This window comes from Bubalus kerabau, chromosome 6 (genome assembly GCF_029407905.1).
Source record: "Bubalus kerabau isolate K-KA32 ecotype Philippines breed swamp buffalo chromosome 6, PCC_UOA_SB_1v2, whole genome shotgun sequence".
Classification (NCBI taxonomy): domain Eukaryota; kingdom Metazoa; phylum Chordata; class Mammalia; order Artiodactyla; family Bovidae; genus Bubalus; species Bubalus kerabau.
In genome coordinates this window covers 121116021-121133367 of record NC_073629.1, presented here as the reverse complement: position 1 = coordinate 121133367, position 17347 = coordinate 121116021, and the positions used below count along the sequence as shown (strand labels likewise).

General features: G+C 55.5%; 1 protein-coding gene across 4 annotated transcripts in view; it reads left to right on the top strand.

The window, feature by feature from the left end:
• Nucleotides 1–15603, top strand: part of THAP4 (THAP domain containing 4) — a 34657-nt gene extending 19054 nt beyond the window's left edge. For all 4 annotated transcript variants that reach the window (XM_055586650.1, XM_055586651.1, XM_055586653.1 and 1 more), the window contains 4 exons: nucleotides 936–1095; nucleotides 2189–2298; nucleotides 2954–3057; nucleotides 15354–15603. In XM_055586650.1, the coding sequence (XP_055442625.1) occupies nucleotides 936–1095; nucleotides 2189–2298; nucleotides 2954–3057; nucleotides 15354–15473 (494 nt within the window). In that variant the 3' untranslated portion in view covers nucleotides 15474–15603. The remainder of the gene's footprint in view (nucleotides 1–935; nucleotides 1096–2188; nucleotides 2299–2953; nucleotides 3058–15353) is intronic.
• The last annotated feature ends 1744 nt before the right edge of the window (nucleotides 15604–17347 follow it).

Genomic DNA, 17347 nt, shown 5'->3' with positions numbered 1-17347 from the left:
GGGGCCCAGGTTCAACCCCTGATGGGGGGCTGAGATCCCACAGGCCACGTGCTGAGCAGAGAAGAGGTGTGGTTCGTAACGGGCTTGGTGAGGCCCGCCTCCCCTCCCCTTCCCTGTCCTCTGCCATGTGCTGTCTGCCTGAAGACACTCGGTCTGAGGCGTGACCGGGTGTGGGAATCCGGCAGACAGGGAGTCAGACCTCCTGTCCCCATGCCCAGCGGCCCGTGCAGGCCCAGCCCCAGCTTCCCACTGTCTCAGGGAGTCCCACAGGCCAGAGGACCCCGCGAGCCGGTTTCTGGAAAGCTGCTCAGCAGCACCTCCATCCTGACTGTGGGGCCGAATGGGGCAGGGGCGTGGGGCCTGGGCGCCGGGCAGAGTGGTCTGCGCGCCCACCCTCATCTGCACTCCCGTTGCCTACCTGCCCCCTTCTCTCGAGGCCGGCTGTCACCCTCACCCTCAGTGGCAGAACCCTTTGGTGCCCGTGGGTAGCAGTCTCTGCCTGGTGCTGCCGCCGTGGGCCCCGCCTGGTGGGCAGGGTGCGCCCTCCCGTCCCAGGGCCCCTGTCGCGCTGCCCACGTCTCCCCCTGCCTTCGTCCGCAGTGCCGGGCTGCCGTGCGGGGGGTGCTGCCCGGCCCGGGGCTGGCGACACTGCCTCCCCAGCCTCCTTTGAGGCCCTGGGCGCCTGGCCTCCCCGCCACCCGGCCGTCCTCCGCGTCCCGGGAGCTGCAGGCTCCGGAGCTGGTCCAGCAGAACGGGGTCTGCCGCCTTGCTCTCCCCGCCAAGAGAGGACGTTGAGGGTCATCTTGACCGCCAGCAAGGTCAGGCCCTGCGGGTCGAGCTGTGATGACCGGGGCCTGCAGGTACATGGTGTACGATCCATGCCAAGCTGCCCAGGATGGCCAGCAGCAGCCGCTGACGCCCCTCTCTGTCCACAGAGCCCCCCAAGATGAGCCCCGTGGTAGAGCCGCTGTCCTGGATGCTGGGCACCTGGCTGTCAGAGCCGCCGGGAGCCGGGACCTTCCCAACGCTGCAGCCCTTCCGGTACCTGGAGGAGGCACACATCTCGCACGTGGGCCAGCCCATGCTCAACTTCTCGTGAGTGCCCTCCCCGCCCTGCCCAGCCCCGCAGGATGTGTGCCCGCCCCCGGGGACGGGCTGGAGACACTGAGCGCAGTCCCAGCTTCTTATGCAGACGGGAAGCCCACATGGCGCCCTGTGCAGGCCAGCCGCCCAGGCCTGGAGATCGGGCCTGGCTTTCCTGTGGTCCTGCCCCGAGCCGGCCGGGGTCTCAGAGAGGCTGGGGATCACAGGTCTCAAGAGTCTGACCGGGCCTCCTGCCACTCTCGGGGCCGGGGGCAGCTCAGAGCAGGGCGCCTGGGTTGGGGGCACGGGGTGGGGGTAGCTGAGGATGTACTATCTCATACCTTTTCATTTTATTCTCGGCTGCAAGGGTGAGAAGAAAGAATAGCCTGCGTATGAACCAGAAGGTGGAAATGCGGGGTCGAGTAAAACAGAACCACGAGTCACAGTCCTTTAGAGGAACATAGGACTGGCATTCGTTAATCTCCTCTTAACGCTGGTTACTCAGTGACTGCAGTTACAGAAAAGTGGAGAGGGTAGAAAACAGGTGTTCCGGTCAGTGTGATAGTGTGTGCAGGCAGCAGATGTGTTTCTCGGGAGGGGTTGCACTCGCAGGAGGGTGTGTGAGCCGGGCCCCCCGCCCGTCACACGCTGTCAGCACTGGGTTCCCACCCGGCGCTGCTGAGCCCGCGGGCTGTGAGTCGTGAGCAGTGCTCAGGCCGAGGCTCAGCGCTGTGCCCCGTTTCTCACACATGAACCGGTGCGCCCCTGAGCAGCATCCTAGCTCAGAGGCAGGAAGGTGGCGTTGGAGGGATGGACTTGGCGGTGTTGGTGGGGGCTTAGACTGAGGAGTGTGGGAGGTGCTGACGGGCCTGAGGGGGGCACGCCCTGCAGGAGCGCAGGGTCCGGGCAGGCCCCGCAGCGGGAGAGGAGACCGAGTGGGTGGGGGCCGTCCCTGTGCTCCCCCGTGTCTCCGCTGTGTCCTCTCCGTGTCTGTTCCGTGTGGCGCCTCACGTCCACTGGGTGAGGAGAGGGTGGTGTACCGCGCCTGCACGTGCTCTGCTGGGCACCGGGCACCTGGGGCTCCACCTGTCGATTCCCGGTTCAGGTTCAACGCCTTCCACCCAGACACGCACAAGCCCATGCACAGGGAGTGCGGCTTCATCCGCCTGGAGCCCGACACCAACAAGGTGGCCTTCGTCAGCGCCCAGAACACAGGTACACGCCTCCCCAGGCTGCTTCCACTCGCGCCCTGCCGGGGGCCCTGTGGGCACCTTTGGGGTGGGGAGGCGGCAGGGGGTGCTGTGGGAGCCCCTCTGCCGGAGCAGGCTGGTTCCTGGCTCAGTGCTCCCACTCATGTCTGTGCAAGCCCCATGTTTCCCGTGCGGGTGGGCCTCCGGTGGGGGGACCTCGACCGGGAGTGAAAGTCCTGTGTGGAAGTTGGGTTTGCCCCTGGGGAGTTCATCCTAAAGTAGTTCACCAGGGCCGTGAGTTCAGACCCTGCCTGCATCACCCTCACCTCGCTCACTGGCTCAAGTGAGCGCTCGCTTCCTGAAGCTGGTGGACCAGCAGGGCCAGCCGCACTGCCCCGGGTGTTGGCGGCCCGGAAAGTGTGGGGAGGCAGCCAGGGGGTCTCCTCCTCTGGCCGCACATCGCTCCTGTCAGATCTCTCTGGAGCGGGAGTGCAGGGTCACCCCAGAGGTCACCGGCCTCGGCGGTGAGAAGAGCGGTGTCTTCCCTCCTGATGCCTGGGGGTCCTTGCAGGCGAGGGGCCATGGCTGTCTCAGCGGCTGCAACGTTCAGATGCGTTGAACCCTGGGCCGCAGAGGCGGGCGGCTGGTGCAGGCCATGGGGCTGACGTGTTCCCTTGCAGGCATTGTGGAGGTGGAGGAAGGCGAGGTGAACGGGCAGGAGCTGTGCATCGCGTCCCACTCCATCGCCAGGATCTCCTTTGCCAAGGAGCCCCATGTGGAGCAGGTGAGCCGCTGGGCCTGTGGCTCCGACGGGAGCCGGCCTCTCCCTCGCCCGGGGCTGGGCCGTCTCCAGGCACCGCTCTCCTTGTGCTCACACACACTGCGAGGTGATCCCCCGGCCCCTGCTGTGTGTGGTTGGGTGTCTTTAACAGTTACACACCCACCACTTTGCTGGGGACCTGGTCTCCTGCTCCTCAGCCAACACAAGGTGTTTGCAGGATTTCCGGTCTTTTTAATCGGATAAATGGAAGGTAGTGTCTTGTTTCTGTTTTGAACCGTACCTTATGAACCAGGAGGCGTTCTCACACTCGTGCCCTTGTCCTGATGCTCAGCGTTCAGAGCCGTTGCCTCTTTCTCTGTGCGGTTCGTCTCGTGTTGGTTTATGGGGGGTTTTATAACCCCGTGGACGCCGCTCTGTTGTTTGCTCTGTGGGTCTCGCGTCAGCCCGCTGTTTTCTGTGTCCTGTGCACGGGCTGCACGCCTGCCTCTCTCTGTCGTGGCCCCTCAGGGTCTTTCCCTAACACTGTCTGAGTTTGGGTTCTTGCTCAGGAAGGTGTTTTCTGCTCCAAAGTGATAAAAGTTTCCCTTCCGTTTTCTGGTGCTTTTATAGCTTTCCTTTTCGCGTGTGGACTGCCTGTCTCTCTCAGATCTGTGGTTACGTCGTGGGCGCCAGAGACCCCCCGGGTGGCCGAGCACGCCGGCATGGGGATGCCAGCAGGAGGCTTGGACCTTGTTGCGTGTGTTCCAGTAGGCCTTACAGCGTCCTTCACGGAGGCCTCCACAGTGCCCGGGTGAATCCTGAGTGCCCTGTAGCTCGTCATCACCGGCGCTCGGGCCAGGCCGCAAGCGGAGGCTGTGCTGCTGGCTGCCAAGTGGCCTTCCGCTCCCTTGTGGTGTTAATTACACTTCCTGGTGGCTGAGTGTGGCTCATTCAGTCCTCGGGCTCATTTGCCACTTGAATTTTTTGTTTCCTGACGTGAGCATTCAGATCCTTTTCCTTTTTCTCCAGTGGGTTGTTTATCATCTTCAAGGTGTAAGAGCTTGCTGTGTATTCTGGACACAAGTCCTTCATCAGGTAGATGTGTTAAGACTGTGTTCTTGACTTAAGGCTTGTCGTTCCATTTCTTTAACAAATGTGCTACTTTTGATGAAGTTTGTGCCCGGGCGTTCCTCTCACAGGTAGCGTTTCTTGTGGCCTAACACAGGCACGGACTTGCACCGGCATTTTCTTTAAGAATTTTTACAGTGTTCCCTTTTACGTTAAGGTTTTGAGTTCAGAATTTATGTTTTTCTATTGTAAGAGGTAGGGGTCAAGATGCTTTCATTTCTTTTTCCACTTGTTCCAGCACCATTTTTAAAAGATGAGCCTTCTCTCGTTGAGGCGTGTAGATTCACTGAGGGCCCCTCGCCGTGTGTGTGGCTCTCTGCCTGGCGCTGCGCTGAGGGTGTGCGCTTATCTCTGCAAGACCCTGCTTGCCAGCTCTCCACGGGTGTGCCTGGAAGCAGGACTGTGCGGGCATGTGGCTAACTCTGTCTGTGGTGTTCTGAGGGCCCGCTTTACACTTTCCCACTTGGCCTGCACCACTTTACATTCCCGTCAACACTGCCCGGGGGTTCCAGTTTCTCTACATCCTCGTCCACATTCGCTGTTTTCTGGGTTTTGGTATTGACCTTCCTGATGGGTGCGAGGTGGCATCTTGTTGGAGTTTTGATCTGCATCTGCCTGATGATACTGATTAATTTTCACGAATGACAGTTTGGTTTTTCTTCATTGGCTATAAATTGGTACCCAGGAAATCAGTGCCAAATCCAAGGCCATTAAACCTGCCCTGTGGTTTCGTCTAAGAGTTTTACAGTTTTAGCTTTTCAAGGCTGTGATTTATTTTGAGGGTGTTGTATTACTGTTAGGTAAGGGTATGGTTTCATTCTTTCGCATGGGGACATCGAGTTTTCCAGCACCATTTGTTGAAAGGACTGTGCTTTTCCCATTGTATAGTCTTGGCAACCTGATTGAAAATCATTTGCCAGTATAGGCAAGGATTTATTTCTGGGCTGTTGAGACTCTCCCGTTGGTCTGTATGTCTGTCTGTATGCCAGTAAGGCCCTGTTTTGATCACTTTCCTTCCAGGGTTAAGTTCTGAAACCAGGAAGTGTGTGTCCTCCAGCTGTGCTCCTCTTTGTCAGAATCACTTTTGTCTGTCGAGAGGCACTTGAATTTACATGTGAATTTTAGGATAGATCTTTCTACAAACTAATCATTTGTGTTTTGATTTGAATTTTGTCGACTCTGTAGGTCTCTTTGGGTAGTATTTATCATTAATGATATTAAGTCCTCCAATTCATGAACACAGAATGTGTTTCCAATTATTTGTGTCTTCTTTAATTTCTTTCTGGAATATTAATGTAGCTTCCTTACACGTCTTTGACCTCCTTGGTTAACCCCTGTGTTTTCTTTTATGCTCTTGGAAATAGAATTGTTTTCTTAATTTCCTTTTTGGGCTGTTCACTGTTAACCCGCAGAAATGCAGCTGATTTTTGTGTGTTGACTGTATCCTGTTATTTGCTGAATTCACTTACGAGCTAAAGGAAGCCTTAGGATGTCACGTATGGCCCATCTGCAGAATAGTCGTGCCGCTCCCGTGCCCGTGTGGGTCCCTTTTGTGTCTTGCTCGTCGCTCTGGCTGGACTGCAGTGCTGTGCAGCCGCGTAGAGAGGCGGCAGCGGGCGTCCTCGCCGGGTCCTGGTCTCGGGGAGAAGCCGTCCGCCTTTGCAGGCAGCACAGTGCTCCCTGTGGGCCTTTCACGTGCCGCCTTTTACCAGGAAGATGTTCAGTTTTGTCAGATACTTCTTCTGCATCAGTTAGGATGATCATGTGGTCTTTCTCCTTCACTCTATGTGACGTGTCGTATTAATCGATCTTCACGTGTAGAAGCGTCCTTGCTTGCATCCCAGGAATAAACCACACTTGGTTGTGGTGTGTAATGCTTTTACTACTCGGCTGAGTTTCATTTGCTTATTTTGTTGAGGAGTTTTGTCTCAGTGTGCGTAAGGGGTGTTGGTTTGTAGTTTGCTTGTTGTCTGTGTCTGGCTTTGATGTTAGGGCAGTTCTGGCCTCTTAGAATGAGTTAGGAAGTAGTCCCTCCTCTTTATTTTCTTAAAAAGGTTGAGAAAGGTGGATTTATTTTGGCCTGTGCCAGGTCTCATTGTGGCACGGGGGATCTCGGGTCTCGCTTGCAGCGTGCAGGGCCCACATCGCTGACCAGGGACTGAGCCTAGGCCCCTGCACTGGGAGCGCGGGGGCTTTAGCCGCTAGGCCGCCAGGGACACCCCGGTGCCTGTCCTCCACACGTTTAGATCGCTAACCTTTCCCCGCGAGGCCATCAGACCTAGGGCTCTCCTTTGTTACCAGATTTTTATTACTGTTCCATCTCTGTACAAGTTACAGGTCTGTTAAGACTTTTCTCTTTCTTCATGACTCAGTCTTGCGAGGCTTTGTGTTTTTAGGGATTTGTGCGTTTCCTTTAGGTCGCCCGGTTTGCTCACACTGCTCTTTTATAACCCTAGTTTCTGTCAGCTTGGCAGCAGTGTTCCCACTGTAAGCTTTGAGTTTAGCAATTTGAGTCTTTCGTCTGGTTTTCTTTGTCCACTGAGCTAAAGCTGTGTCGTTTTTGTTGATCTTTTTGAAGAACCAGCTTTTGCTCAGTTATTATTCTGTTCTCTAGTTACCTCTGCTCTTATCTTTATTATTTCCTTCCTTCTGTTAGCTGTGGGTGTTGGTGTCTTCTTATTTTTCTAGTCTGTTAAGTTGTAAAGTGAGATTACTGACTGGAGGTCTTTCTTCCTTTTAAAAATGTAAGCACTTTACATATTAGCTTCCTGTTGGCGCTGCTTCTGCTGCATCCCTGGAGTATTGCTGTGTTGTGGTTTGTTTTCAGTCATCTCAAGTATGTTCTGATTTCCCTTTTTTGATTTCTTCTTTGATCCACTGGTTCTTTTGAGTGTTATTTAATTTCCACAGATTTGTTATTTTTCTAGTTTTCCTTCTTATTGATTTCTAATTTTATCCCATTGTAATTAGAGAAGATACTTTGTATGATGTCTGTTACTTTAAATGTATTGAGGGTTTATTTTTCGCTAAACATGTGGTGTGTCCTGAAGCTTCCCTGGTGGCTCAAATGGTAACGAATCTGACTGCAAAGCAGGAGACGCAGGTTCAGTCCCTGGGCCGGGAAGATCCCCTGGAGAAGGGCACGGCTACCCACTCCAGTATGCTTCCCTGGAGAATCCCACGGTCAGAGGAGCCTGGCGGGCTACAGCCCATGGCATCACCAGAGTCGGATGAAACTGAGCGAGCGGCGGCCTCCACGTTTCAGGGTTGCCCTGGAGCAGTGCCCGCGTGCCGTGGGCTGCGCGTCGCGCCGTCGGCAGGGCCGCTGCCCGCCCGTGGCTCCTCCGTTCTGCACCGTGCTGCCGCCCCGTCTGTTTCTCCCTGTGGTCCCGTCGCGTTGCGCTCCGTACACCTTCCTGGTGTTCGAACCCGTTACTGACACGGGCTGTCCATCTTTGTCTCTAGTAGCCCGTTTTACCTGTTTTGTCTGACGCTGGTATAGTCGCTCTTGCTGTCTCTTCATGACTGTTGGCATGACATGTTTTTTCCATCATTTCACTTTAAGCCTCTTGGTGTCTTTGGATCTAATGCTGGTCTCCTGTAGACAGCATGCTTTTATCCATTCTTCCAGTCTCTGTCTTTTGATTGGAGAGTTTAACCATTTACATTTAGAATAACTACTGATAACAGAGGGACTTCACTTCTGTCATTGTGCCGTGTTTTTCTAATACACCTTACGGCCTTTTGTCCTTCATTTCCCACATACTGTCTTCTGTGTCCAGTTGATTTTCTGCATTGAAATGTTTCGATTCCCTTCTCGTCTCCTTTCGTGTATATTCTGTGGCTATCTCCTTTGTGGTTACAGTGGGGGTCGCACGTGACATGCTGTAACTGACCTGAAGTTGCTGCGGTAACTGAGCTTTTGCACCTCACTGCGTGTTCCCTCTACTGACAGCTTTGTCCATCTCTCCAGGTCGTGTCTGCTATCCTTGCGTTTCGCCTGCAGGACCGCGTGTGGTGTTTCTTGCAGGGCCATCTGCTGGGGGAGAAGCCCCTCAGCTCGTGGTCTGAGGACATCCCAATTGCTTCCTCCCTTTGAAGGACAGTTGTATTGAACACAGGGTTCTCGGGTGACAGCATCCTCTTTCAGGACTTGGCCTGTATCAGCTTACTGCCTCTGGCCTCCAGGGTTTCTGACGAGAGCCTGCCGACAGTGTGAGTGAAGATGCCCTGTCTCTGACAAGTCGCTCTTCTCTTGCTTTTTTCGAGACTCTCTGGTTTGGGCCTTAAATTTGATTATAATGTGTGTCTGTGTGTGTCAGAGCTCGTCTTGGTAGGGTTCCCTGAGCTCTCTGCGAGTTTCTATTTATAGGCCCAGCTTGGAGAGGTTGCAGTCCAGCCCCGACCGCCTCAGGAAAGTCCGTGTTGCAGTAAAGCGAGGCACACGGGATTTCTGCTTTCCCGGTGCGCATGGTCACTCTATTACGTGTGTGACAGTATTGTGTCTAAATGTATACGTGTACCTTACTGCTAAAAACGCCACCATCTGACCCTTCAGCAAGTCACAGCCGTGACATCAGGGACCACTCATCACAGACTTCACAGCAAGTAGCAGAATAATGAAAACATTTGAAGTGTAAGAAATACCGAAACGGAAAACATGGACCAAAGTGAGCAAATGTGTTTGGGAAGACGGCGTGAGGTCACTACAGGCCTTCGCTCAGTCAGAGGTGCAGCACCTCCAAGACGGGCGGATCGGTCCACCACATCTTCCTGGGCCTGCCTTCCCTCTGCTCCTGCAGAGCCGCTCCTATCCCGTCTTCCCCAGCCTGCCTTCCCTCTGTTCCTCCAGAGCCGCTCCTGTCCCGTCTTCCCCAGCCTGCCTTCCCTCTGCTCCTCCAGCCGCTCGTGTCCCGTCTTCCTGGGCCTGCCTTCCCTCTGCTCCTGCAGAGCCGCTCCCTGTCCTGTCTTCCTGGGCCTGCCTTCCCTCTGTTCCTCCGGCCACTCCTGTCCTGTCTTCCCCGGCCTGCCTTCCCTCTGCTCCTCCGGCTGCTGCTGTCCCGTCTTCCTGGGCCTGCCTTCCCTCTGCTCCTCCGGCCGCTCCTGTCCCATCCTCCCCAGCCTGCCTTCCCTCTGCTCCTCCAGCCACTCCTGTCCGGCGTTGTGTCTGCTGCTGCGTCTGCCTGCTCAACCACCTCCAAGCCCCTCGGGTGAACTCTTCATGTTATCGTGCTCTTCATCCTCAAAACTTTGTCTTGGTTTCGTTTTCCGTCTCTTTATCAATGTTTTGATTTTGTTCACGCGCTACCTTCTTGAGCTTCCCCACATCTCCCTTCAGTTCTTGGAGATCCTGGCGTGTGTTAGTCGAGCAAGTTCTGTGGTTGCTTTCCCTCCAGATGGGCCGTGCCTCCCTGTTTCTTCATGTGCTCTGCGGCTGTGTTGTTTCTGAACTCTGGGCGTGTGGGTCTGCTTGTGTGGGGACTGGAGACAAGAGCCCCTCTTTGGGGGCCGCTGGGTGCATTACTGATCTTGCTGCCTCTCTGGGCCTCTCGTAAGTGTTGGCGTCTCTGAGCTGACGAGGTACCCACAGGGTGAACTTCAGGTCGGCCCGGGTCTCTCCTGAGGTTCCCACCGTGTGCAGCCGCTGGCTGATTTCCCATTTGTGCCACTGTTTCTGAGCCAGCCTTTGCTGTCTGGCTCCTGACAGGGGCAGGAGGAAATATGAAGCAGGGTGAAGGGGCATCGGCCTGTTAACCCCCCGGAAGCCACTGAAGAGGAGGCCTGACGGCCGCCCGCCTCTGTCTGCACGTCGGAGCCCAGGACTGTACCTGTGCCGTGTTCTCGCCAGGCGTGGGGGTTTCTAGCTGCCATTGCCTCAGTTTCCCGCGGCACTGTGACTGTCTTCCCTCCGCAGCTCCTGTGAGACACGCACAGACTTCTCAGGACCGTTCTGCTCCTGTTCGTCTGTTTCCTCTCTGCCACTCAGTTGCCCGGGTTTCTTCTCTCTCCAGCTGGCTGCTTCTCACGTTTCTGGCTCTGGGCCTTCTTCCTGTTTGCTCCCACTGCCTCTTAGCACTCCCCTGCAGGGGTCACCTGTCCTGTCAGCCTTGGGGGAGGGGGTGGTTACAATCATGAGCTGTCTCCATGGCTGTAAAACAGATTGTGCTCGCCGAACCTGCTGGGGCAAGGCACACCTTCACTGGGTCGGGAGCCCATGTGATGCCAAGATGAGGAGACGCCTCTGCATCTGCAGGCGAGTGGATGACAAGGACGGTGTGTCCTCCACGCGCCACAGAGGAGTGTGACGCGGCCGTGGACAAGAAGGAGGTTCTGCCACGCGCAGCAAGACAGATAAACCTTGAGGATATCGACTAAGTGAAACGTGGAGACCGGTGCTGCATGATTTCATTTAAAGATGAAATCTAAAAAAGGAAACGCACAGAAACAGACAAGAAGGTGGGAGAAGAGGACAGACATCACTCAGTGGATGTGAGCGTCCAGGCGGGAGATGACTCGGCTCTGGGCGTGCGGCGGACAGCACGCCTCCATTCCATTTGTGAAGTTTGCTAAGAGCGTGGACCTTGAATGGCCTCGCCACAGCCAGGAAAGACGTGTTAACTGACCGTGTGGTGGTGAACGTTGGGCCGGATACACGTGTCGAGCGATCACTTTTAAACTTGAACCTGAACAGCGTTACATGTCAGTTTCAGCTCAGTACAGCAGGGGCAGAGCGGGGGAAGGAGCAGGTGTTGGGGCTCGCCAGGGAGAGAAACACTGGAGGCTCGCAGGAGTCCTCCGGCAGCTGGCCCCTGCGTGTGCCAGCAGCTTTCTCCACGGCTCAGCCCCTCACTTATGCCTCACGCGTCGTGTGGGCTGGCCTCCTGGTTTACTTTAGGACCTAGAATAAGATCAAATACACCCTACTCTCTCCCGGCCTGTCCTCCTCCACGTTCTCTCTACTGGACAAGCCCCTGGTGTCATTCAGTCACGAAGTCATATCCAGCTCTTTGCAACCCCATGCACTGCAGCAGGGCAGTCTTCCCTATCCTGCACTGTCTCCCAGAGCATGCTCAAACTCATGTCCACTGAGTCAGCGAGGTTATACCAACATCTCATCCTCTGTCGTCCCCTTCTCCTCCTGCCTTCAGTCTTTCCCAGCATCGGGGTCTTTTCCAGTGAGTCTGCTCTTCCCATCAGGTGGCCAAAGAATCGGAGCTTCAGCATCAGCATCAGTCCTTCCAATACATTCAGGGTTGATTTCCTTTAGGATGGACTGGTTGGATCTCCTTGGAGTCCAAGGGACTCTCAAGAGTCTTCTCCAGCACCACGGTTCAAAAGCCTCAGTTCTTTGGCGCTCAGCCTTCTTTATGGTCCAATGCTCAAGTCTGTATACAACCACTGGGAAAACCATAGCCTTGACTAGACGGACCTTTGTTGGCAAACTGATGTCTCTGCTTTTTAATGCACTGTCTAGGTTTGTCATAGCTTTTCTTCCAAGGAGTAAGTGTCTTTTAATTTTATGGTTGCAGTCACCATCCACAGTGATTTTGAAGCCCAAGAAAATGAACTCTGTCACTGTCTCTACCTTTTCTCCATTGAATGTCAAGTTTAAGCCAGCTTTTTCACTCTCCTCTTTCACCCTCATCAAGAGGCTCTTTGGTTCCTCTTCACTTTCTGCAATTAGAGTGGTATTGTCTGCATATCTGAGGTTGTTATTTCTCCTGGCAATCTGGACTCCACCTTGTGACTCATCCAGTCCAGCATTTTGCATGATGTTAAATAAGCACGATGACAATATACAGCCTTGTCATACCCCTTTTTGAACTGTTTTCATGTCTGGTTCTAAGTATTCTTCTTGACCTGTGTTACAAACAGCGAGAAAAGAAGAGAAGCTAAAAGGAAGGAGAAAGGGAAAGGTACACCCATCTGAATGCAGTTTCAAAGGATAGCAAGGAGAGATAAGAAAGCCTTACGTGAACAATGCAAAGAAATAGAGGAAAACAATAGAATGGGAAAGACCAGAGATCTCTTCAAGAAAATTAGAGATACCAAAGGAACATTTCATGCAAAAATGGGCACAATAAAGGACAGAAATGATAAGGACCTAACAGAAGCAGAAGAGATTACGAAGAGGAGGCAAGAAGATAGAGAAGAACTGTACAAAAAAGATCTTCACGGCCCAGATAACCACAATGGTGTGATCACTCATCTAGAGCCAGACATCCTGGAATGCGAAGTCAAGTGGGCCTTAGGAAGCATCACTATGAACAAAGTTAGTGGAGGTGATGGAATTCCACCTGAGCTATTTCAAATAATAAAAGATGATGCTGTGAAAGTGCTGTACTCAATATGCCGGCAAATTTGGAAAACTCAGCAGTGGCCACAGGACCGGAAAAGGTCAATTTTCATTCTAGTCCCTAAGAAGGGCAATGCCAAAATGTATTCAAATTACCAGACAATTGTGCTCATTTCACATGCTAGCAAAGTAATTCTCAAAATCCTTGAAGCTAAGCTTCAACAGTACGTGAACCAAGAACTTCCAGATGTTCAAGCTGGATTTAGAAAAGGCAGAGGAACCAGTGCTCAAATTGCCAACATTCGCTGGATCAAAGAGAAAGCAAAGGAATTCCAGAAAAGTATCTACTTCTGCTTCATTGACTACGCTAAAGCCTTTGGCTGTGTGGACAGGACATAACAGGAAGAAGGGAAGCCCACTCTGAGAAAGCCTTAAACGCTGGGGAGTTCTGGTGCGAGGCTCGCCTTCGCAGTCGCGTCTCCGGGTCTGCCGTGGAAGCCACGCTCGCTTGGCTGACATGGGCATGCGCGTCGGCGTCGCGGGGACTCTTCCTGCGCCTCTGAGGTTCCCGGGCCTGCTGACCCATCGTCTGCCAGTGGAGTTGAGCTCCCAGCTTCTCTGCAGAAGGATGCCCGCACGGCTCCGAGCACCCTGGAGCCTAAACAAGCTCCGCTTTGAGGCTATAGAGGCAGACAGCTGCTTCCAGCCCTGCCTTGTTTGAAGGAGGTCAGTCTGCAGCCCAGAGGGATCCTCACTCTGAGCGGACACGTGGGGTGACCGCCCGTCGCTGTTGGCGAGCCCAGCACTAGGGCATGAGAGATGTCAGGTACAACTTGCCCCAACTGTAGATTCTCCTGAAGAACTTTCATTTGAAGAGGAAAACAGCACAAGAAATTTCATCCAAGGGGCCACAAAGCCCAGAGGAGCCAAGCAGGTGATCCCTGCGGACCTGATTGGTGGCGGGCCACGTGAGCAGAGCCCCGAGCGTGCTTCCGGGTAGGCAGCCGTCCCTCACCCTCCTCGGTGGGGCCTGGGGGCCCCCCAGGACTGTCTCCCGCTTCCTGCTGCCCGGTGACGGGCTCTGGAGTGAGGTGGCTGCTACTGGGTGTTCACAGCTTTCAGCTGAAGGCCACAGGAGAGGCCACACTCGGGTCACCATCAGTGAAGCGGGCTGTGTCCACGTGGCGTGGCCATAAGCCATTGCAGCAGCGTGGAGACAGGACCGCGGGTGCTGGGCACCCTGCCCCTGCTGAGAAGCCAGACGCTGCCTCAGCCCGTTGGGCAGGCTCTGTGTGACAGATGAGCAGACGTCTCTCCTTTGCCCTGGAAAAGCCTGCAGCACAGGGGCCCACCTGCGTCCCCCTGTGCCCTGGGGTGGCAGCAGGTGTCCAGCGGGAGAGCCAGGGGCGTGTCCCATGGTGCCCATGGGTGTCCAGGGCCCTGGGGCTGATGGATCTGGAATGGGGGCTGCTGTACTGGGTGCAAGGGGGCGATTCTGAGGCCACAGGTGTGGGTCACGCCTGAGCCCCCGTGTCTGCAGCGGCCTGGAGGGGGCTGGGCCTGGACCCCCGACCGTGTGGCCTCCGGCGCTGCCCCTGCTGCCCTCACGCAAACACGAGACCGCACACGGGTCTGACCATGTGTCACAGGGTTCCACGCATCTCTCTATAAAACCTGAAGAACTTCCTCTAATGTTTTCTGTAAGGAAGATGGGGGTCCTCCTGGTGATGAATTCTCTGGATCTTTGTCTGAAAATGTCTGTTTTGCTGTCATCTTTGAAGGGTGTTTTGCAGCCAGAACACCAGGGGGATGGTTGTTTTCATGGCTTTGAGGATGTCCCTCCATTCTGCTCTGGTTCCATCCTTTCCGTGACTTCCCTGAATTGCAGACTTGTGTATGGGAACAGTGCATACCTGAGGCTTTGCTTGAGGTTACCTCCTGCAGCCGGCAGACCCCTGCTTCTCGCGGTTGGGCCAGGAAGGGCAGCTCCTGCTCCCTAGAGACAGAGCTCTTGAAACTGGACCTGCCCGTGTATTTCTGGGTAACTCTGACTCCGAGGTGCAGCCCTGTGGGGGTCCCAACCTGTGCTGCGCAGCCCTGGGACTAGGGTGCCCCTGCCTACTCCCCGGGCTCCAGGTGGCCTCCATGCAGGCCTTGAGGGCAGCTGCTGCAGGCTGTCTTCCCCCACACCCCCTTCTGCCTGAGACCATGGCCTTGCAGCCCAGCTGGTTCTCTGAGGCCTTTAAATGGACTCTCTGAAATCTGGCTTTGCTCTTTTCTCTGCGGAGGGCTGGTGAGTGAAAAGCAGTTGCCTGGCCTGGCCAGCACTCCTGTTCTGATGCTTGGGGGCCCCCAGCCCCACTCGGCACCAGGTAACAACAGCTGGAGGTGCTCTGCGTTTGTTAATGGTCTTTTCCGCCTCCTGCATCGGCAGGCAGGTCTTCACCACTAGCGCCCCCTGGAAGCCCAGTGTTAACAGACCTTGGCGGCAAATGGGTTCCTTTCCAGGGCTTGGTTGCCTCGGGTCTGTGTTCTTGTTGGCGGTCTGGCACTGGTGGAGCGGGTTCCCACCTCCGGCTTCCGTGCCAGCCGTGGAGAGAAGGCAGGAGGGCCTGAAAGGACATCCTGGGGTCAGCGTGTGGCCAGACAGCAGACAGTGCGGTGCTCGCCTCCAGTCTCCCGGGGCAGCAGAGGGCGCAGAATGGGGGTCAGGACGCCCGTCGGGGCTGCCAGCCAAGGGTCTGTTGCCCCCTGGCAGGGCCACTGCCCGGCTCGCGGGCCCCTGACCGCCGAGGTGGGTGCTGGGCCCGCTGCAGGAGCACGTGGCCTGTGCTGGCCCGGCAGCCCTTGTGGAATCTTTGGACGATAAAAACCAAAGTGTTTTTCTTCTGCCCAGATTACCCGAAAATTCAGGCTGAATTCCGAAGGCAAACTTGAACAGACCGTCTCCATGGCAACCACTACGCAGCCCTTGACTCAACATCTGCACGTCACGTACAAGAAGGTGACCCCATGACCCCGGGTGGCGCTGCCTGCCTGGGGAAGGTGTGGGTGTGGCCACAGGTGGGTCACCGTGGGTCACAGGGTGGCCACGTCTCCTGTAACGGCATAGAGATACCAAATAAAAGGCCTTTATTTTTATGGGTGAGCGTTGTCAGCGTCATCGCTTGCGTAGGCTGCATTTCTTTCATCTGCTGGTGATGGATTGCTTCCAGTCTTCCCTAAAGACTGAAAGGGGTGACATTCTCTCATTTTTTCCTGCAGTTTTGACAATATGCTTCCATCATAGCTCAGTCAGTAAAGAATCCGCCTGCAATGCAGGAATCCTCCTGCGATGCAGGAGACCTGGGTTCAATTCCTGGGTATGAAAGATCCCCTGGAAACGGAAATGGCAACTCACTCTAGTATTCTTGCCCGGAAAATCCCATGGACAGAGGAGCTGGTGGGCTACAGTCCATGGGATCGCAAGAATCGGACACAACTTAGCAGCTAAACCACCACCAAAACACTTAGGAGTCTTTGGTGGTTAGTCATAAGCTAAAGACACGGGTCATGTTTAAGAGCTGAGCACGTAAGACCCCCATTTCCTAGTGGACAGAGGACATTCCCAAGGCATGAGGGTGGCTGTGAGCCTAAGCATCGTTAAGTGGATGTGAGCTGATTCTCAGTAATACACATCTTCATTAATTCCTTTGTTCACAGTGGAACTTTCCACACACACACACTGACCCTCAGCCCTTGCCCCGCATCCGCCGGCACGGGCCCCACACCCGTGGTGCGTGTGCTCCCTCCCTTCTCATGGCTGAAGCATCTCACGGTGAATTCCACACAGCGCCATTTGTCTGAAACGCTCCAGCCTGTGTGCAAAAGCAAAAAAAGCCTTTCCCTTCTTCTCAATGGCTCGGTCTCCGCCACGCCCTCCCCCTCCCTGTTTCGCCCTCTTGGAGGGCACGGGGGCACAGCTGGTCTCACCAGGAATGTACGCAGACACTGGGCAGGGCAGCTGTGCCGAGGGCAGAGGTCCACACTGCAGCCACATGGCTGTCACACACTCAGGGCACAGGCGTCGCGGGGGCTGGGGCTGCCACTGCCTGGAGTGCGAGGAGGGGCCACCCAAGTGAGGGTCTGGCCAGCACCCTCCGAGCCAGTCCAGGAACTCCAGGCTGCAGGGGGACCCCCGTGGCCCAGGCCTGTCCTCCAGGCCCCGCACTGGTCCTGCCCCATGGCTGAGCCAGAGCAGCTCCCCCTCCCTTCGCGGAGTCCTGTCCTCCCCAAGCCCCCCCCCATCTGGGGTCCCTCTGATGGGGCTCTGCCGAGGTCATGAACCTGAGGCTCCAGGAGGCCCCATCCTTCAGAGTCCAGGGAAGGTAGCAAGGCTGCCTGTGGGGTCACAGAGTCAGACACAACAGAGTCAGACAGCAAGGCCCCAGGGCCGTTGCGTCCTGCAGGCTGGCGGAGACAGACACCTCCTCCAGAGGGCAGCCACCTCTGCCGTCCACAGGACTGGGGGGCAGGCACAGCCTGATCTTCTGGGCCCCATGGACAGACACCGCACCACACACTCTCTGACATGCCTTGGGAACCAGTTCTCCATGGTCTGGACGTCAGGCCCTGACTTCGGTTTAGGTGGCTGTCACCCTGCCCTTTGGGGGATGTGCCTGTCGCTGACCAGTACCAACCTCCTTATCAAGTTGGGCCACACTGTGATCTGTCTGAACGAGTTTTCTTCCTACTCTCAGTGCCAGTAGGCTGAGGGTTTTCCACATTTCAGGTCTGGTTCTTCTTTGCTGACAGCTCTGTCTTCACATCTTCTTCGCTCTAAGCGTCCGAGAGAAGCAAGGCACGAGCACTTTGCTTGGAAACGCCCAGCCAGACACCCGGGCCACTGTC